The 21,843-nt window shown below is 39.9% G+C and overlaps 1 protein-coding gene across 1 annotated transcript in view; it reads left to right on the top strand.

Moving 5' to 3' along the window:
- The window catches only part of LOC104404005 (inorganic pyrophosphatase 2, mitochondrial-like), a gene marked incomplete at its 5' end in the record, with an annotated part of 33,899 nt that overhangs the window by 1,091 nt on the left and 10,965 nt on the right, over nt 1–21,843 (top strand). The window contains 5 exons of the mRNA XM_010012322.1: nt 674–718; nt 9,083–9,136; nt 11,829–11,948; nt 14,314–14,400; nt 15,671–15,797. Of these exons, the coding sequence (XP_010010624.1) occupies nt 674–718; nt 9,083–9,136; nt 11,829–11,948; nt 14,314–14,400; nt 15,671–15,797 (433 nt within the window). The remainder of the gene's footprint in view (nt 1–673; nt 719–9,082; nt 9,137–11,828; nt 11,949–14,313; nt 14,401–15,670; nt 15,798–21,843) is intronic.

Genomic DNA, 21,843 nt, shown 5'->3' on the forward strand with positions numbered 1-21,843 from the left:
CATGTTCCCTGGGGCCCTTGCTGTCCCTGCATCTAGAGTTTAAGCTTTGGAGACTTGGATTATAGTCTGTGATTTTTCTGTAGACTAAATTACAGTACAGCAATGTCTGGTCAATGTGGAGAGGCTTTCACTTAGGTGTGTGAGCAAGGAGAGAGCATTCCACAGGATACAAGGGCCTTACAGGAGAGCAAGAAAGGGAGTCATTGTGAAGATCTCTCTTAATTTTGCCTTTGCAAGAGGATGACTTAAGGAGTTGTTTAGTATGTTCTCTCCCTACCCTGGTCTAAGCTTTGTGGACTTTTATAATGGATAACTTCAGCCTATTTTCCATGCTGGTTTTGTTTGCTTATTTAGTTTTTTTATCCCTTTCAACTGGGTGTATGACTCTCTGGTTTTGATCAGTTCAGGACAGGTCTAAATTGCCACTTAATTTTTTTAGTAGCTGGGAGAAATGGATGTGTCCTTGTACACTTTTATCTTCCTCTGTTAACATCTGGAAGGTTATAATTTCACAGTGAAACAGAACTGAGTACTGTAAAAAGTTACAGTTTGGGTCTTTATGCTCACAAAGAGATATTTCAATTGCATTGAAAACTACTGTTGTCTGTATTTATGTGAATAGAGTACTGTTCTCTAATGTTCTTTGTATGCTTCTTTACTTCATTCTCTATAGGATAAGGAGATTCCTGCAAAGAGGTCAAGAACTACTGGATCTGAGGTACTGCTAATTGTTTATTTTTATTTTTATATTTAAAAAAAACCCAACCCCCCCAAACCAAAACCCAACCCTATTCTTCTATTTCCTTTCCATTATTAAGAAATCAAAGAATCATAGAATGGTTTGGGTTGGAAGGAACCTTAAAAATTATCTAGTTCCAACCCCCTGCCATGAGCAGGGACACCTTCCACTAGAGCAGGTTGCTCAAAGCCCCATCCGACCTGGCCTTGAACACTGCCAGGGATGGGGCATCCAAAATTTCCTTGGGCAACCTGTTCCAGTGCCTCACCACCTGCACAGTGAAGAATTTCTTCCTAATGTCTAATCTAAATCTCTCCTCTTTCAGTTTAAAACCATTCCCCCTTGTCTTATCACCACATGCCCTTGTAAAAAGTCCCTCTCCAGCATTTTAGTAGGCCTCCTTTAGGTACTGAAAGACTGTTAAAAGGTCTTCCCGGAGTCTTCTCTTCTGGCTGAACAAGCCCAACTCTCTCTGCCTGCTGTGAAACAGTATTTGTTTTTGCAAGTGTCTTTTCCAAAACGTAACATTTTTTGCAATATTTTCCTTGCCACAGGAGTACCTAAAACTTAGTAGAAGAAAGTCAAAGAAAAAGTGAAACAAACTATGCTTTAAGACAGTGATGTGTGGGAGTGTGTGTCCCCCAACCTTTATCTTGTATCTGTTTGGCCAGTCATACTGCAAAACTGTAACTACCCATCCATGTGAAAGGATGGTCCTAACTGTCTGGGTTCTCAGTTTTGCAATTAGTGTGTGGCACACTGGTGGTTCTACTGTATAACAGTCCCCAGCCAATCCTGCACTATGTATTTCCTCTCCTTCTGCCCTGTGATTCATTCAAGCTACAATGCCTAGGTAATGCTTTTTAGGTTTTCTATTGCTTGATGCCCATTTAATTACTATTTAGTAGATGTAGAATCATGCCTGAAAGATGGATTGTTGAGGAGAAAGAGTATGTGCCAGTAGCCTTTCTCAAAAATCATTGTCATGCAACATGAATTCTTAATTACTGCTCTTTCTGGAAGCCAAGTATTCTGTTTCTTACCTGCTTATGAACACTGTGAAAATACCTGCGAAGATGCAAAGCCTGTTTTATGCAGACTCTAAAACTGTTCGGAACTGCATTTGATGGTATAGTGGGAAGCGTGATAAGTTGTTGAAAACCATGTTTCTAGTACTTTTTTCTGATCTCTGGATCAGCCTATGGAGTGCTTGTGGGGGAAATGCCAGTGAAGCTGAGCAGCTCTTGCTCTGTGGACTTCAGAACTGCTTCACATAACTCCTGCTGTGAGAGAGCTCTGGATTGTGGTTTAGTAGAACTGCAGAAAATGAGCAAAGGCAAATGTACATTCCAGTCTTTATGGGCTTCTGATGTAAGCAAACAAATGTGTAGGCTCTAGGCTTCCCAAATAAGCTTGGTCTTTACTTAGATGGTGAAATGTGAGAGTGCAAATCATTTAGAAAACTCTTTTTCAACATGATCTGTGAGAGTTGGGGAGAAGAGAGAAAATAAAAGGATCTTTGTGTTCAGGAAAGCAGTTCCTTCTTACACTGGGCTCTTCAGCAGCTCTCTTCGCCTTGGCCTTGTGAGAAATGCATCCCTGTGTGCTTGTATGTAGAAGGGAAAGCATAGGTTAATCAGGGGATAAAGGGAAAATGAGGGATTTAATGCTATGTACTGATTTCTGAAGACCTTTGAAGCACTGTACTCCATACTCTTGTGTAGGGACGAAAAGGCTACTTTTTATACCTGGTGTTCAGTTGATCCTTGCTCTGAATTTGGTCAGAATTCAAAGGGTCTGTCCTTTTACCCTGGAAACACAGTAAAATCTTTAAAACTTGTGCTTTTAGGGTGGCAGTTATATGTTACTCTTGACAAGGGCAAGCCCTCTTAAGAGTGTGCATTAAATTATGCTGAGCTGGTGTTTGTCAGATGGCAGTTTAGCTATGGAAAATTAAGATAATTCTGCATGGGTCTCTTCAGTCTGTCTAATCTACTTTGAATTGTTCTAATGCCGGAAAAGAAAGTCTGAAAATAGAGGAGCTTCAGCTTTCAGCATTCATGGGATAGGGGAGTGCACATTGTACAAGCCTCTGTGCACTGTTTGCACTCTTGGCTTGTAGTTCTAAGGGAAATGCTGTGGTTTTTCTGTATGAACTCTACTCAGTAGTACAGCCATTTCATGCAGTGTTTTAGACCTTCCCAAATCTCAATTAAGTTTAAACTTGCAGCCACTGTTGACAGCTGACCCTTTTGCTTTCACAGATATGTTTTGGCTGTTTGAAGACTAGTGAGAAGTTATTTTGAAGGAGAAACTATGCTGAGAGGAATCATATTCAGCTTCAGTCTCAAAATTATATTACCAGCTTGCAGTCTGAGCCTCTGCTTTGTCTTAAGCATTGCAAGCACTTGGAGTCCACTCCTGCCCAAGTAAATCTCTGTTAAAGGTATCAAAAGTTTCACATCTCTGTCTGGAAGAGTGGATGTTTCCCCTGTGGTTACAGTCAAAACTGTCAAAGGCTGATTGTTGAATATGGTCTTCCATGTCTAGCAGGAAGAAGGTTTGAAGAAGTCATAGTTTTCTTTTCAAGAAAAATGTGACATGTTGCTTTCCTGCTGTAGTGAAAGGATTTTTAGGCTACTTGTCATTGTGTGGCTTTTGTGAAGTATTCACATGTCACCTCAGTCAGAGGACCCAGATGTTCTTGAATACAAAGCTTTATTTCAGATATTGGCCTTGGTAAGGAATCTCCCTTGTAGAGATTGTAGTCCTCTGATTTGCAGGCATCCACGAGAGCATTTGGGGGGAAAAAACCCAACCAAAACCAACAAAAAAACAACCCAAACCAGCAAACCCCAACCAAAGCAAAACCAAACCAAAACCCACCTCAAAACCTGAAGAAAAAAACAAGACAGCTTTTGTTGCATCCTGTGGGTTGCACAGTGCTGGAATACCCTTGAGGATTCAGCTGAATTGCTGTCAGGCAAAACCTGCCAATAAATTAACTAGTCAGGTGAGATATAAGAGGTCATCAGAGTGGTCATGCAGTCTGAATGGGTGATCTGATAGGGACCTCATGATTGGAACGGTGTTCAAAGCTCGTGTCAGAGTTGTCTTATGATAGTCAGTATTTCCCATGCAATACAGGTGCAAACTTTGTACTGACTTTGTATTCAGAAGTCTCTTTGTATACAGAAGCCTCTGTAACCTTCTTTGGTCACATGTTTTTTTGGTATATCTAATGTGGGCTGTAGTGTGTCCATTATGTGTGTTCAGGGATTTGTGTGTTCCAAATTTTTGATTATCAGTGAAGCTTTCATCCTGATGCTTGAACTTGCCCAGCCTTTTCCTGTGAATGGATCCAGTAGCTGCAAGCCTTGTTTAATGTTTTTGTAGTTAAACAAATACTGAGAATAGAAGAAATTTTCAATCAGCAGTCTGGTTAAAATCTATGGAAGTAGAGTTAGTTTACTAAGAAAGTTGCATCAGTGATTTGATCAAGCTTAACTTCAAATAAATGATTCATTAAACTTGAGAAAGTCAGTGTTTCATTTGCATTCACATCATGGTTGTACACTAAATAGTTTTGCAGGTGTCCAGCTGATCATTGAGTATTCCTTACACCACTTTTGGGATATCTGTGAGTAAAAACAGTGTTTGTGATTCCCTTTTCACTGTAACATTGGGGAGGTACACTATGAAAAGGCTGCAGGCACTTAGTATTTATGGTGGGCACAGCATTCCTCTTCTGCTATGTGGCATGTTAATTTATACTGGAAGAGTTCCATTGACTTCTCATTTAGATACAGTATATTTGGTCTCCACATGGTGCTGGCATCTGGTTTGTTGTTTGCATTGGCAAATACCTTGTAGTAAGTGTTACATTCGGAATGCTTATAATATAGGTACTCATTTTATAAGCAAGCCCCTTTCCACATATTTGTGGGTACATTTCATGACAGTCCTTATTTTCCTTCTTTATTTCTCTTCCTTTTTTTCCTTTTAACCATCACTCTTTGTTCACCCTGCTGTTGGACTGCAGGTCATCTTTTTCATTCTTATTAGTCCTCAGGTGCGTGCTGCCATGTTCAGTTGCCGACTGATGAGAATCCCTGCAAGACTGCAAATGAACAGACAGAAAATAAATGGAAATTATAGCTGCTTTTTCTTCTGTCTTGTGTGCTCAGGGCTTCTCAGTGAGGAAGGGTCAGCAGCTCCCAAATGCTGCCTTCAGATTTTTATTTTTTTTTAAGCACTGTACTGTAAAAACCACTAAGGTAATTGTAAGCTTTAGCATTTTTCTTCTCCCTGTCATGCAAGGGTGATGGTGAATGGTAATCAGGCCACAAACAGTGGTGGTGTTTGTCATTTTATGAAATTACAGAGTTTCTGTTCCTCTCTTTATCTCTCTTGTTTTGTCACTTTCCTTGCTCAGCATAGGTTGCTCCACTTCTGCACCAAATTAGCCGAACCTCCAGGGTTGAGCATTAAATGTTGCAGCACCTGGGCAAAATCATGCCTTTTCAAAACCCATCCCTCAAATGCACCAGCTAAGGAACTTGGGAAGACTGGGTAAAGAAATAGTTGAACAAGAAAGAGAAAGTTAGGTAAGGAAGAATTGCTTCTGAGAAGGGTGTATGGGAGTCCAGAAGGGCAGGTTGTAAAAGTAGTGTCAGAAATGTGCTTAATTTTCTTCTCCTTCCGGTGATACTCAGGTTTGTAATAACAAACCCTGATCAAAATGAGTTATCTTCTGTAAGAATCTGTAGAACCAGAGCTAGCAGTTATTTTTGGCCATCAGTCTTAGTGGAAAGAACACTGACTCGCAGTTTAGCTGGGTACAGCAGTCTGTATTTTCCTTGCTTTTCTCAATACTTACTGTAGGAATATGTTGAAGTATGTGTCTTCCCATGGCTTTCTTATGTCAAAAAACAAAAAATGTTTCTGTCCTCTGTGTGAAAGGCAAGTTTGCTTGTCTCATCAAAACCAGTGTCATGATGCATTACAAATGACATTCAACTGAAATGGAATGCACTAAGTTGCCAAGCACTGTTAAAAGAAAACACCCAAAAAAGCAAACACTTATTTACGTTCTCCGTGCGTTCCCATGTAACGTACTTAGCGTGTAGTTCTTAGGAAATAAAGGTTGTGATTTGGACATACTAGTTGTTCCTTCTGATGTAATTTTCTGCTGATTTTCATATTCAGTTTTAGGGGTTAGGAAATGCACTTTTGACTTCTCTGTGTTGAGCAAATGGATTACTTTTTTCCCCCTATCACCTCTTCAAGGTATAACAGATCATAAGTACAAATGTCTGACTTGTGTTCACATTAACCCTAAGTCAAACAAGCTACGTAATGCCCTGGGTTGAAAGTCCCTCTGGGCTCCGTCAGGTCATTTCCCAGATGGGTTCTGTCCCTTTTCCTGAACCTAGGAAACTATTTCCCTTTCTTTTCTTGCATGCTCCAGGAGGCTGTCCTTCTGAAGAAGCTGTCAGCCAGCAGTGTTGGCATGAGGCTAGACTGTAGGAACTGCTCCATCTGGCCTGTTGTACAGTCTGTTGTCATGAACTGGAGTTCTTTCTACATTAGGCACTTGCAGAGTTGGATTAAATCTGGACTGCAGCAAGCAGCAATCTCACAGGCAGACCAGTTGACTAAGGAGTTAGATGGCAAACTTTCCAAAGCAATAGTTTTCGTTTCATGAGAGATTTTTTCTGGCACTGGAAGGTGTGTCAAATGGGCTGTTGAAAGTCTCACCATTCCTTGAGGGGTTTGGTGAGGTGGAATTTTTTGTTTTACTGATCTAAAATGAAGATAAAAATATCAATTATGAGATGCGTTCACCATCCAGAACTAACCACTGAATAGCTTATGCAGATGGTAATCTGTGGAGACAGGTGGTGCCTGACACTTGCATTTCTGTTTGCAGCTGAGGCAGGGACTGTTTCGCAGCAAGGGATGGGGGAGAACATTCAAGTGGTCGGAAGAAATAGGTGCTCGGTCTGGGAAAATAAGAATGATGGAAAAATTCAAGGGTGGTATTTAGGCAAGGAGGGAAAAGAGATAAGAAACAGGAGGGGAGAAAGAAAAAAAAAGCCAGAGGAGTATATTTGTCTTTCTGTTTGTCAAACTATCTAGTGTGTGCTCTTCTTTCCACACCAGTGAAGCTGGTCTCAGCACTGTGAAAATATGATTGCCCTATAAATAAAACTTCTTATTTTCAAATGTAAGCACCGCATGAAGTTATTAATCTTCTTGTAAGTGCCTGTGGGAGCTCAGTATTAGAGAGAGCTCTTGCGGGGATTTTTTTGCATACAAATTAATCTGTCAGGCTGTCACATTTAAGACTCTTGACAATTCACATTTGACTGATACCACAAATTATGAAGGCATGGGCTTAGAGCTGTGTTAAAGCCAAATGATTTTTTTGTTTTGAGAGCAGCATTGTATTCATTTCAGTCCAGTTGTTGTCCAGCCCTTTGAGTTGTTTTGGTGAAGACCTGGAATAACTCTTGACCAGTTAAAGCTTAAACCCAAGATCTATAGGCTGTGGAAGCCATTGTAGTAGACCTGGTCAGGAAAAGGTACAGTGACATCTAAACAAAAAAATGCAGGATGGTGGTGGAGGGTGTATAACTCCAGAGTAGTTTTTAAGTTTTCTGCATGTAGCTACCAGTCAGAACAATTCTTCGACCTGCTTGGCAGTTCCCAGAGAGCTTCTTGTCAGCACTGGCTTTCATGCTGTGCACTTCTTTTTTCCAAGTGTTTCCCAGATGGATGTGCAGACTTTATTTGGCTGTATTCCAGCCCTTCCTTTACCTGCTGCTGCATGTATGTTGCTTTGTTCTGACTGCTTCCTTAATGCTGACAGCTTTGAGTTCTCTTTCTCATTACTTCTCTGTTTCAACCGTTCTTATGTATATAAGGTGTCCTTTATGAAACTGATCTGAAGCACTTTTGTCTTTTTACTTCCCCCTCCCATTTTGTTTGGTTATGACCTGATTGGGAAAAGTGATTCCATCCGACATGCCACTGATTGCACTACGGGCACAGTACTTGTGGATGGTGAATATAATTTAAATTTACTGGGGATTTGCTGCCAGGATTCTGCAGAGCTTGTGATCTTATGGGAGAAATAACTGGGTGACAGTTGGGATTTTTCCTTTGCATTCTTACTTTCCACATTCCAGGTTTGTTGGGGAGGAGAAGATCATAGAACCTTTGGAATCAGTTTAATCAGACTGTGGTGTTGACCCTGGAAATGTTAGTTGTTTGTTGCAGCTGCAGGATACGAGGAGCAAAAATACAAATATTTAAGAGTCCTCTGGAACATTAATTGCGCTGTAGTTAAAGAGTTAGTGCAAGTCCTCAGATTTTTAATACCAGTGCAAGTTCTCTTTGGCTATGAAGAGATGTCCCAGGCAACGTGGTATTTTGGGGTTATTTTAGTAATGTGGGAGAAGATAAGTTGTAGACGTTGCTGGGTGGCTTGGTCTAGTTACTCATTTCAACTAATACTTTATTCCTTGGTAGTGCTTAACTCTTGACAGCTTCAGAAGAAGAAACCTGATGGTAGTTACACAGTTTTTCTCTTTGGAAAATGTCACTTTAACCTCCCAGTAAGAAGGGCATAGCTTACTTACTTTCTTTTCTAAAAATGCATTAAAGTTACATGTTTCAGGTTTATTCCCCCCACACTCTCTTTCTTGAAACACCTTTCACTTTATTTCTATTAAGAAGGCGGCTAATGCAAACATGAGGTGTCTGTGGCCCCATGTCCTTCCTCTGCCATTGCTTTTGGATTCGGTTTGTTAACCTTCAACCAGGTTTGACTAAGAGTCAGAAGTGTCAGTTGTTACATTTGCATGGGGTTTTAAAAAATGAATGAGGCAAAAGAACCTGAAGAAATAAATCCTTAGAGGTAAAAAAACCCAACCTAGAACACTGTCCTTTCCAGTGCTTGAGGGAAGCTAATGCTATCCTATCGAAACGTCCAGTCCTCTTTGACTAGTAGACTGAACCACTGCTTTGTGGCAAACCATTCCTTGGACTTTCTGAACATTTTTTGAGGAGCAATATTGATACAGGAATAAAAAATGTCATGTAGATTTCCACTTCTTATAGTTGTTCATATTCTTGAAGGGGTGGGGTGGGGTGGGGAAAGGGTGAACCAAGGAGGTCGAACATCATAGTACGTAATTTTACTTAATGTGAAAGCAGCTGGAGCAGAGAGATGTGATGTATGTTGCTGCTGAATACAGAGAAAATAACTTGTCTAATTGTAAAGTGCTAATTGCAAAGTGGATTTTATTTTCAGTCTGTTGCTGTTTTTTGTTTTAGGTCCTGTTTAACATGATTGTGGAAGTGCCTCGTTGGACAAATGCAAAAATGGAGGTAATTGGGAAAACACCTTGATTATATAGGTATTTGTGAAAGCTATGGCAATACAATGGCTTCCAGTAATCAGAGTGTGGATTACTCTTTACACATAAAATTTTCTCTGTTAAAAAATGAATTTGAAGTTATGCATACAGACACTTTCCTTGAGATTATAAAAAATGTAGAGGTTCTAATTTAGTTTCCCTTTCACAGGTGAGCACTGCTTCTTGACAGTCTTCTGATTGCAGAGTGCAACATACCTGCAACAGCGTCTAAAGTAGTGCCTTGCAGAACATTGTCCAGCATTTAGTCTTACTTTTGCTGCTCATAGAGCATTCCACTCAGAGGATTTAACTTCTCTCATTTCTGCTGTATAGTGTGCTATAGTATAGCGTGCTAGGCCAAATCCTGACAAATGGAGCTGCAAATGAAAAAGCATTTCCTTGTGTCAAAAAAAAGCCCCAAACAAACAACTTGGGGACCTCACTGATTGAAAGTATCTACTCCTGCAGGGGCATATTTTAAAAGAACCTAGCAGGTTGTTCCTCTGCAGTTACAGTACAGAAGCTGAGTAATGCTTCATTTCTTGTGTTTGTGAAACAAGAGACCTCACCAGGATATGTCCTGTCTTCCTGAACATTTGTATTAATTTTAGGGATGCTTCCTGAATGCTTTTAAGGAAGTTTGTGGTTGAGCTGTTAACTGTTTTGATTATTAAAAATAACACCAGAGAACCTCCCCAGCCTTTTTATTTCAGAATTTTGTTTTCTCCTTTCCCAGATGCTGGAAAATAATTTGAACTGTGTTTACCACACTCTGAAAGCAGGGTTACATTGGATATTTACCATGTAGAATCATAGAAAAGAATCATACATAGAATAGAATCATAGAATGGTTTCGGTTGGAAAGGACCTTAAGATCATCTAGTTCCAACCCCCCTGCTGTGGGCAGGAACACCACGTGCTAAACCGTGTCACCCCAGACTCTGTCCAACCTGGCCTTAAACACTGCCAGGGATAGAGCATTCATAGCTTCCTTGGGCAACCTGTTCAACCTGTGTATTTTAAGATGATTCTGTATTTGTGGAAGCTTAGTTCTCTTTTACACCATTTTTCTTTGACAACACTATGAACTGTGCGTAGAGCCCAGGTTGCTCTCCCACCCCTTCTCTCAGCACCTTATGTCAAGGGTAGAAAAGTTTGCTGTCCTGTTAGGTACAGAAATTGGAGGGTTTAGACTTTTCTGGCTTTATAGAAGAGACCAGATGTAGTTCTCTTATGTATAAGTTTTAATATACTTGAAATGTCTTAATCATTAAGGCAGTTGTCTTGCCTTGTCATTGTGTCCTGGCAGTCCTGAAGTCCAGGCTGTGGTAAGGTGCTAATACTGGGTCTTGTCTTCATCTCCATGCTGAGATTCCCTCACGTGGAATGGAGAGTGTAGGAAATTAAACCTTGCCTTTGAATGTTTCCCACTCTTATATCCCCAATGCCAGGTCTCCTGCTCATGAGTTTGTTGTATTTCTGTTATTCTTCCCTTGATTTTACTGAAGGTGCTTTTCATGAGACTTTTGTCTGCTGCTGTCAGTTACTACTCTTCTTATGGGTTTACATCAAGAAAAAGCGTTGCCGAGCTCTGCTTCTGTCAAAGACCCAGGTGGTATATTCAAGGTCTTCACTGTTAAGTTATAACCAGAAGCAGGTAGAATCAAGTAGGAAAGCAGAAATGTGTGAACTTGATCTCAGGTCTTGGGGAGAGTGTACTTGTGGAATAAGCGCACACACAGTTTGGTGTGGTTCAAAAAGGTGGAATTCTTTTGGGATGGCTTTGATAGTGGAGCTTTAGGTAAATTACAAGGTAGTTGTAAAATGGACAAAGGGCTGTGGGCTTATGCATGCAAGCCAAGTGCCACTTGAACCAGTGTAACCGCTTGAGCCTGTAACAAGTGTGATGCCATTCAGATGAGTGTTTCTAAGCAAGAGCCAAGCCAAAAGGGATTTGATTGCCGTGTGAACTGTTAAAAAGATGGTTACAGTGAATTAGCTGATGGGTTGTGGGTAACTCATATGGCAGTGGGTTTGTATTTGAGGTTTTTCGGGGGATGACAACAATAATAATCTGTTCAGCTTTAATTAGTTCAGTCCTTCTATGAGTGCTTGTTTGGCAATAAGAATGCTGCCTTCTAATGCTGGCTTAACTTGTTGCAAATCTGTGGTAAATTGGTGACTATGCAGAATTACTAGAAGGGATTTGTATGGTGAGAGGTGATGGAGAGAAGGGATGCAATAGGAGAGCAATCAACAGAGGGTGAGAAGAAGATGAAACATTTCCCCTGTTCCTGTCAAAGCTCCTATTGTCAGAAGAACTTGTACCACCATTTGCGTGTCTGTTGAATTTGTACTATAAAGTGCAAGAGCTTCTAACTTCAGTTCCTTTCAGTATTTATGACAGTCTCCTTATAAATTTAGGACTTTCTCTTCTAGATTCATTTTTTTCTTGCTTCCTTCACAATGTTATTTAAAACCTTAATAAGCTGCTTTTTGAACATGACCCTTGAGATTTTGAGTGAGGCCATCATACTTTTAATACTTCTCAAACCACAAGCACATGCTCCCAGATGGATCTTTCTAACTGGTTGGGTACAGAATGAATTGCTTTCCATTTTACCATTCTCCTTCTCTCTCTCTCTTTTTCATGATCTGCTTAGATTGCCACTGAGGAGCCGTTGAATCCCATTAAACAAGATATAAAGAAAGGCAAGCTTCGATATGTGGCAAATATCTTTCCTCACAAGGGTTATATATGGAATTATGGTGCCCTCCCACAGGTAACATTTTTGTTATAATGGTGAAAGTTTTCTGTCTTCTATTTAAATTGCCTTGTAAATCTTGAGTACTGCCTGAATGCAAATCAGGTGCAAGAGGGATGTTTCTTTCTGATACATTTGCAAATTAGGATTTTTTATGTTGAGCTTTATTGTGTCTATAAATTTGGATCAGTATTTAGGTGTGGGTGTATATATGTGCTGTGTTTCAGGAAGGAGTTAAATGATCAAGAAATCTCAAATCATTAATCAACACCCCTGTACTGCAGTGGCAGAATTAAACTGTCATGGTCTGCCATTCAAGAATACTTTGTCAAGTAGTCCTTTTCTGCTTAAACAAGGCATTTAAAAAACTAATTTAGGATTTTCAGGAATTGCAGCATAAATTTTAATTGTGATTTGTTAATATCTTTAACAAAGATGAACACAGGGGCTGTTCTTTTTTAGATTAGACATTAACTGCCTTAGTTGACTTTTCTCTGAACTGTGAGACTTTTACTGATCGTGACAGATTTAAAACTTTGAGCCTTGAAAAAGCCCAACCAATGGCTGAGATTTTGAGCATAATGAAAAGTTTTGAACTTTTTTAATTTCTGTGAATAACACATTGGACTTAAATTAGTACCGAAGAACATGATGGAGTTAGAAAAGAGTAATTAATTTTCTTCACACTTAACTACGTAAGGAGTGAGATTTTACTCCTGAAAATGTGCTTATGTGTGTGATCCCTGAAGAGGAGATACCAGGCAGATGTTTGAGTATAGCAATGAAGTTCTTATCCAGTCAGCAGTCTTAGTAGGCAAAGTTTCCAAGTAGGTATAGTTGGGAACCAGAAATTCCATTTAATGTTTTGAAATTCGTGTATGCCTTAGTACAAAGCCAAAATTAAACATTGAGTATTGTCCTGCACAAAGTGCATCATTTTGGACTGGTGACAGTTTCCCCAGGAGAAGTGTTCAGCTTCACTTGTTACCTTGTGAGTCAGAGAGGACTGGAGGTGGTTGTCATTTTCATTTTCTGCAATAACTTTAACATACCAGTTGGATCATTACATCGCCAGTTGCTGAAGTCTAGATGATACTCCAGATTCCGACCAGCAGCTGTTAGCAAACAAAATCCTATTTAGTGTTTCCATTGCCACAAGAGTATTTTTCATGAGGATCAGCAATTGGTAGAAGTTCAACCCTAGTAAATGGCTTAAATATGCGTATTTGTGGCTGCTTTTTTATGCTGTGGAAGAGAGAGAGAAAAAAATGACAGGAGGACTGTAATTGCAGGAGTTGCTATACTGTCCAGAGAACATATCATTCCTAGCAAGCTTTCCTGCTAACCTGCATGTAGAAGGATGCAGTCAGCAGGAGAATAGTGCTGGTATAATGCAGCTTCAGATAAAAAGCACTTTGGAAGAGTATTGGAAAAATAGGTTTTAAGTTGAAATTCTCTCTTAACTCCATTTCAGCAGTTTTTTAGTAACGATTCTGCTACTTAAACACCTGAGCATTTAGGTTTCACTGTTTTGCCTTTTAGTATCAGTCAAGTTCTCAAGAACAAGTTTGAGGTGGGGGTTTGACCATGGACATCAGGAGTTAACAGTACAGCTCCTTGGAAAAAAAGTTTTCTGACACCTTTTCAACAAAACTTCATTGGACTCTGGGAGAACTTCCCAACTTCAGAATGAGTTACTCATTACTAGCCAGCAGGAGACAAAACAAGCACTGGTCTAGTAATTGAGTTAGTATAACTTGGCTATGATTCCTTGTACAGAGCTTGGAGCAGGGATTTGAACTTGCCTCCTGGAGAAGTTGTTTTGGTCTTAAGATGTTGGCTGTTCTTGGGAATGTGCACATCTCAAAATAATTGGAAATATTTTGTACCTAATCTAAAAACTTGAAAAAGCTAATTGGGTGCTGGCACATCCATACCCAGGAGCTTGGTTAGCTCAATGTGTAGGTATTTTTGAAAGCAACTTAGGTTAGCGCCATGGTATTTAAAGAGCATAAGAAAAATGTAATGGTAGGGAGTCTTAGTTTAATCCCACAACCACCTGTAACCAGAAAAATACATATTCAGAGTCCTCTGATGCCTTAATCACTGTGATTTGGTAAAGTGTATCTGTTGAGTAGGGATGCAGTTAATATGTTCATTACAGTGTCCTCAGTAATTCTCGTTGTCCTGAGTATGAGGATGAATTACTCAACATCAGTCCATTGCTTGTTTGTTTGTTTGTTTTTTCATTTCCCATTGAGCAGGCCTGTTCTCAGAAAACTGGTGTTCTTAATGTTGTTTTTATTAATCTTGGTAACTTAATGGTTAGATGAATTGTAATTGCAGATCAGCTGGTAACTGATAACTCTCTTTCCTTTAACAGACCTGGGAAGATCCAAACCATACAGATAACAATACAGGATGCTGTGGGGATAATGATCCTATCGATGTTTGTGAAATAGGTTCAAAGGTTTGTTTTTTATCCCCATAAATTTAACTAACCAAAGTTAATTTAATAATTTGGTAACAACTTTTGGAAGAGAGGGGCAGATGGTAAGAGTCTCAGGGGATGACAAAAGTAAGAATAGAAGATCTGAGGAGGGGATAGGTAAGAAAATGGTGAACTTTTAAAAAAGAGAAAAGAAACAGGGTTTGGTAAAGTCTATGTGCTGGATAAAAGAGGCCACCACCCTGAAGTTCTGTGGCTGGACCGTGAATTTTGGGTAAAGGAGAAAGGGATTACATTTTTGGAGAAGAAAAAGATTTCTCTTATTTTTATTTTTTTTTTTTTCCTCTTAGCAGTGCTGGAACTAGAAGTAAGTTTCAGAAAGATGAGGAGGTATGTCAGCGTCATGCACATAAAATTACAAGGTCAGGCCCACAAAGGAGGTAGATGGGTGCAAACAGAAGTAGATCCCACTTCTTTAGAGGAGAAGACAGGAACCTGTTATACTGTTGCAGTTATAATACATGGAGTGGATGGATGAAAAAGAAGTGCAGCTAACACCATTAGTAGGTATAGGGGAAAGGGTTAGCTCACTGAAAGAAAATTCTACATATCTGGAGGCAGCAAAGGATGGAACAAGTCTCTGTGGTATCAAAGATGGGGTTACGAAGTGGATGAGTTCGGAAGAGAGATCTCTTGGTGTATTTCAAGTAAGGGGAAATTTAATTGGTGACCTTGGTGAAGGTGGCTTTATTTGCAGAAAGGAACATAAAGCTGAATCTCAGGGGTTTCGGAAAGAGTTATAAAGGGAATATTGGTTGGTAAGGAGAAGGTTCCCAAGAAAATGAAGATGAAAGTTGTGCTGATATTCCTGGCGACAGTGTGTGTTTGTATGTGTATATTGGCATCTAGAGGAAGGAACAGCAACAGGTAGATTAAGACCAAGAGTTAAGAAAGTAGAGTCAAGAGGCAGGAAGGAGTTAAAAATGAGTATGAGATACTTTTGACTTGCAGTTTTGGGTGAAGATCAAGGTTGTTGGAGGAAGTAGAGTAGAAGAGAAGGAAAAAATTTCTAGCTTGACTACTTAAATGCTGACTGGAGAATTGAGGGTTGAAGAATAGCAGTGGTGGAAGAAAGGCTAGTAATGTTAAATAGGTGTGTACTGACTTCACAGATCTGTCTTGCAATTCTGTTAGCACCTGGTCAAAAATAAAGTAAAACTGTTTTGTCTGTAAGGTAAAAGAGAAATTCTGTGTAGTGTTTTTCAAATCTTTGTGAACTGTTCTGTTTCAGGTTCGTTCTTCTGGTGAGATTGTTCAGGTGAAGGTCTTGGGTGTTTTAGCTCTTGTTGATGAAGGAGAGACAGATTGGAAGATAATTGCTATCAGTGTGGATGACCCAGATGCTCACAAAATCCATGGCAAGTATTTTTTGTCTTAATGTAAGTTACGTTAGCAGCTTGTACAGTAGAATGGTACCTGAGTTTAGGTCACTCAGGACAGGAAGAGGCAGAAAGGCAGAGACTTTTCTGGGTATTTTTGTTGTTTAAAACAGATGCTTCTTTCAAGGAGGGCATATATGCTTTCACACTAAGCTTTTTAAAAGGTTCACTTGGATTTTCAAGAGGACCTGTCATGCAGAAAATCTCCTGAATTCTGAAACACAACTGCCTTAGAAAATGACCCTTTAAAATTACAAGCTTATCTCCTGTGTAATAGTGCATATTTACCCACGCAGATTATGTAGCACACTGCTGTTTTCCTTGTTGAAAGTGCTTGTTCCTTTTTTATTTGCAGACATTGTGTTGCATTTTGAAAAGGGCTGTAACATTTCCAATGCTTTGTCACTTGTAACTGGGTTGCTTCCAGGGTTTGTTGCCTAGTATGAGCAATTATGTTTCACCTTTTAGCTTGAAAATTTGCAAAGTAAACTGCTAATGCAGCTTACCCTAATATAAGCTTTGATGATGACTAGCTGTGCAGGAGGAAGTAGTCTGTTTGAACTTGTCCGCCTTGTCACCATGCTGCTGGTAGACACATTTTAGTACCTGAATTCCATTTGGATATGTGACTAGCACGTGAGGTGTAATTCTGCTTGCAGACTGGTCGGTAAGATGGTACAGATGTGTTAAAACTAACTGCAGGGAGTTAGGTTTTTGCAGCTCAGGTGAAGTACAGCTTTTCCCTGGATAAATGGAGGTTCACTTCCTGAAATGCAATGTTACGTGAGAATTAAGTGAGTGGTTTTGTCTGAAAGTTAGTGGTTGTTATGAGACAAAACCCCATATATACCATGAGGTTATGTACATTCAGAGCCTCTTTGTTGGTAAGGAGCACCAAGGCACAGAGTGGTCTTCCTGTAGGAATGTAGCTACTGCAAATTCAGTAGCTTTTTGAGGAACTGTGTTTCTCAGCCACTGAGGCCTTTTCCTGGTTTCTGAATGTAAAGTAGGTATATCACTGGTCTGGCCCTTCGTTCTCAGTTTTCTTGCAGGTTGCTTTCACATGGAGAATACTTGGCTTGTGGGGAAAGAAAGGGAGAAGAGGAAATGAGGAAAAGGAAACTGGGGTTGATGCTGATTAAAATCATTGGGCAGATGAATTACTACATAGTGTTTATGACTAACTACTTTGACAGTTAGAGATTAAGAAGTTCAACTTGAGGAAATAGTAAGTAATAGTTTGCTGTTAATGTTAATATCAGTTTAAACCTCTCTAATGTGCAGTGAAATGCTATGTGCCAGTACTTAAAAGACAAGTAACTTAGCACTCTATTTGTATACACTGTTCTGTTTAACTCTTTACCTTTTACCTTAACAATTTCTGAGAGAGTTTAATCAGAAAAGCAGGTGACAATTTAAATGGAATCCACTAAGTAAGGCAAGACTGGGACAGTTTATGCCCCTGGGTCAAGTAACTCTATTTAGAAGTCTCTTTTGTTTTTTCAGGTAATGACTGATTTCTGTCAGCTCTATTACAGCTTCACTTTGTTTGGGAGGGAAGTAAGAGTTTTAGTCTTGTTTAAAGAAAAAAGGAAAGAGGGGGTGGGAAATGGGCAAACTATTGCCTTGTAGCGCCTCTGTTTATCCTTTCTTAGCAGTGAGTAGGTGCAAACCTTCAAGAAGAGAACCGTCCTTCTGAAGTTCAGAGAAGTGCAGAAATATTTATCCAGTTTAATATGATTTCCCTTTGGGGATTAGAGTTGCAGTCCAGGATTTACAAAAGGAAAGAAAAAGGAGGGAAAAAAAGCCCCCATCTGCTTTCACAAAACATGACCAGCTTTCAGTGCTTAACAGCAATCCTTCTTCAGTCTGAAAACAAACAAATCTGTTGGAGTAGGCAGTACAATATGTCCTTTTATACTTGTTTTTCCCCCTTCCCAAAGATGTTAATTATTTCAGCGTAAAGGGATAGCAGCTACAGATAAAACCAGTATCTCCCTCGATAATTGACATGCTGCTGTGTTACAGTGGTAGCCTCCTAGAGAGAGATGAGGCTGAATGTTGCCTTGTAAGTCTGTCCAGTTGTTTTTATGTCATTTGTTAAACATTTCGAGTTGGACTGAGAATCATCACATTTGCTTTCAGCTCAGTATGTGCACAGCCCCCAGTGAACATTTGGAAAAGATAATTCCGAGACACCAGAGTGGTGATTACTTGCAAACCCCATCCTGAGCCCGCGCAGTGTGTTAACTCCTCCTGCTGCTTTAAGCACACCCCAGGTACTCTGTATATTCTCCTTCTGGGATTGTGATCGTTCTTGTAAGTGCAATTGATTTTTCTGAGACTTCACAGAACTTAAAACTGAGCAGTCCCAACTTCTGAGCAGTTCTCATTGTTTATTCACAGCACTGCACTGTACTATGTCCTGCAGGCATTTATTGATAAATATTGGTTTAAATTGGGAACCCTGCCTAGAACTCTCTCTTTCACACAGAGCAATGAGAAACTAATTTATAGTGACAATCCCAGGAATGATAAGCAATGCTTCGCACCTATTCAAGCAGGAACTGTCTTATCAGTGGGAATAGCAGGGATTTAGTGTCTTTCTGGACTGACTTTGGAAGATAATTTGTTTGAAATTACAGCACTTATACTGGTGGACATGGGGACAGTCTCACTCCAGACACAAGCTATACATCAGGTACATGTATCTGTATAAGCAAGTTTCTTTCAGATAAAACTGGACATCTTGAGATTTATCTATTTCAGTAAGATCTTTCTTTGTGGCTACGTGAAAACCACTGTGTTGTCTTTCTGCTCAGGCAATTGCTAGGCAGATGGCCATTAGCAGACCAGCAAAGCAACTTCAGACCAAGCAAATCTGGGAAAAGGCCTAAAAGCTCCCTGCACACTGAAACATTAAATCTTGATGGTATAATAGGCCTGGCTGCTTTTGTTGTTGTTGCTTTTTGTAAAATCCTAGCCAGGAGAAGAAGCAAATTCTTGGAGTGGAAAGGCTGCTTGTCTGCTTATCTCGTAATTGGGATTGAATTTAGTATATTGGAATTTCCATATTTATCTGATGTGCTTTACAAGGTTGGGCTCAGAAAGGGTGAGCGATATTTTCATACTGTAATTTGGTCATCTTCATGTTGGACAAGAGGTTTTGAAAATCACTGGCAGTTGAAGTGGGAAGTGTTTGAAGCAGCTTATGAGAAGTGTGACTCTTAAAAGGTCATCTTGAGCACGTGGGACAAATCATGTGTGCTGGACAGGGGTGATTTACTGGCCTGGAATCTTAGCAGTAATTTTTTGCTATTGCTGATTGAAAAGATGCCTGGATATATTCAACAGTAGTTGATGGTGTCTGCTGGCTTTGTTGCACTACTGTTTGCTGGTACTGGTATAGTTAACTGTGCTGTGTTGCCCCACTTCTTTTCTGATGTGCAACTCAAGACTGGCTTTTTTTTGTTAAGTGATCAAACCCTAAATGGCAAAACCAAAGCATATTGCATACATAGACCCATGCATGTGAGTGTATTTATATGCAGAGAAGCGGCAGAGGCCCTGAAAAACCTTTGTTGTGGGTTTGTGTAAGCATTCAATATAAAGAAATTAATTATCTGTACTGAGACTCCCCTCCTACCCCCTCACACCATGCTGCACAAAACACACCAAATGCCTTTATATGGAATGTAGCTGCTGCTTCCTGTAAATGTTTATAAGATGTTATTAAAAACATATGTCCTCTCTTCCCAGAGACCTTGTTTAGAAAGCTTGCTGCAAGCATGTTGTTTTAGCTTTGCTTGCAAGAAGCAGCATCTGTTGTACTAAAAATGGTAGTTTTGTACAAATGCTTTTGTTGCTCTCTTTTGTAAAGCCAGATAGAATTGGGATCCACGTTTGCATTGGCTCACTCTTTTCACAGAGACCTAGGAGCAGTTGTTTGTACCATCCTCAAGAGATTTTCCTCATTCAGGCTAAACTGCAACCCTTAACGTGATTAGCTGTCTCTTTTAACCCTTGGTGCTTAACTTTGTTTCCAAGAAAGATGAGACCTGTGGTGGTATGTAGGCAATATAAAGAAACTGCTGCCTAGAGCCCAGTGGGTACATGCTGATAATGTACCTGCAGGAGCTTGACCTTTGTGCTCAGTCACTCTGAGCAGGACTTGTTTGCAGAGATGAGAAACAACATTAGGCCAGGTACATGCTTGCTACTCCTATACTTCCTCAGCCCCTTTTGGCATCAGTGTGAGTACATAGCTCTAAGGGAAGGTAAGCAGTCAAGGTCAGAAAAAAGTGCCTAACAGTGTCTGCTTCAGAAAAGACATCTAAATGTTTTTTTTAAATTGTAATATGCAGCTAATCTCTATAGATATTAGTGGAGCGAATCACTGTACTGCTTGTTGTGATCTTTTCTTTTACCTTTCTTGGCTTATTCTTCTGTTTTCTGAGTATGTGTTTCTTTTTCTGTCCCTGATATCCCAAAGTGGGTGTTTGGGTTTCAAAGTGGAGGAGAAGCTAGCTGTATTTCAAGCTTTTCTATGGTGCCTTTTAATGAACTGAAGAGGTAGCTGTTGAGTGATGCAAGACCTGCTGTTTTCCTTGTATTTTGTGCTCTGTGCTGACTCCACAGCAACAAGATTGATTTTTATTCTTTTTTTTTGGTTACACTTTTGCACTTTTTCTTGGTGTTTGCTGCCAACTCCCATCATAGTGCAGGTGTTTTGGTTGGTTTATTTTTTTTCCTTCAACCACTTAAGCTTCATTTGCTGCCCAGTAGCTGTCCTTCATAATAAAGAATAGTGAAGTGAAGCATGGGGATGAAGAAGAATAACTTGCAAGGAACCAAGGAAATAAAAGCAACCACTGTCCCCCTTCTTAAGTCCTCAAAACCAGAATATGTAACAGCCAGGACTTCAGGGGACATATAATAAAGCTGTAGCCTGATTAGGTGTAGTCATTTTACCTAGGCAAGGCATTTTCCAGGAGAGAGAGTGTGAAATTCAGAGAGATGATTCTATCTGTAAAGATAGTCATCCCATCCAGGTAATGAAAGCCTGTCCCAAAGCCTGTTCTAATGTTTGAGTCCTTTAGAGAAATATAAACAAAGCCTATAAACAACAGATGGGGAAGGGCCCAAGTTGTCAGCAAATGGCAAAGCACTTCTGAAGAACAGTTTTTATGGGAGTAGGAGGCAAATAACCAAGTAGGAAGAGTGGAGAAACAGAGTTAGGAGAGAAGTTTGCTGGAACAGGACTGAGAAGAAAGGAGGAGCAGTCTGAGAAAGTATGCTTGAATTTAAGTAATGTCTGGAGATGACGATATGGAATTCATCCACTACTAGGAGCCAAGGAAATTGCTGTAGCAGCCTAGTTTGCTTTACAGACTTGACGAAGTACTGTGTCTTCATCATGTAGTAGAAATTGTGAGTTCAAACCTCACGAGGAGGAGGGATGTTGCCTTGCTTGAAAGAACAGGATGATTCACTGAAACTGATTTGAATTGGAGGTGAAGTTTTATTAGTGCCCAAATGAAGCATCCTGCCTCCAACCAGGACCCTTCCCTCTTCTAAATCATTTTTTCTTGTTTGGTCTCACCCACCTACCCCAGTGAAAGGCTTCTTGTATTCTTAAACATCCATTCCAGCTAGAAAACCTGCCTCTAGCACAGCCTTATGTGCCTTTGCTTTTTTCTGGGATTCTGCCAATAAAACTCCCTAATCTTCTACAGGCAGATAGCCAGCAGCCAAGTTCAAAATGTGTATTACTCCGAGTCCATAAACACGTAGCCCTATTAAGTGTGTGCTGAAGCAAAAATTTACATAAGGTTCTTCAAAGTTTTATGCTTCATTCTTTGAGTAGAGTGTGATCCAGTGGAATTTGGGAGTGGCATCTATCAGATGTCTCTGAACACTCAGCCTATGTTCTCACATAGGTTTGATTTCACAATTCAGTCCACTTGTCATCTCTCTTGGTGGTCCACAGAGAATTGAATGGTTGGCAGCACAGGATTTTTTTCCC

The sequence above is a fragment of the Nestor notabilis genome, unplaced genomic scaffold (genome assembly GCF_000696875.1).
Source record: "Nestor notabilis isolate BGI_N333 unplaced genomic scaffold, ASM69687v1 scaffold27153, whole genome shotgun sequence".
Classification (NCBI taxonomy): Eukaryota; Metazoa; Chordata; class Aves; order Psittaciformes; family Psittacidae; genus Nestor; species Nestor notabilis.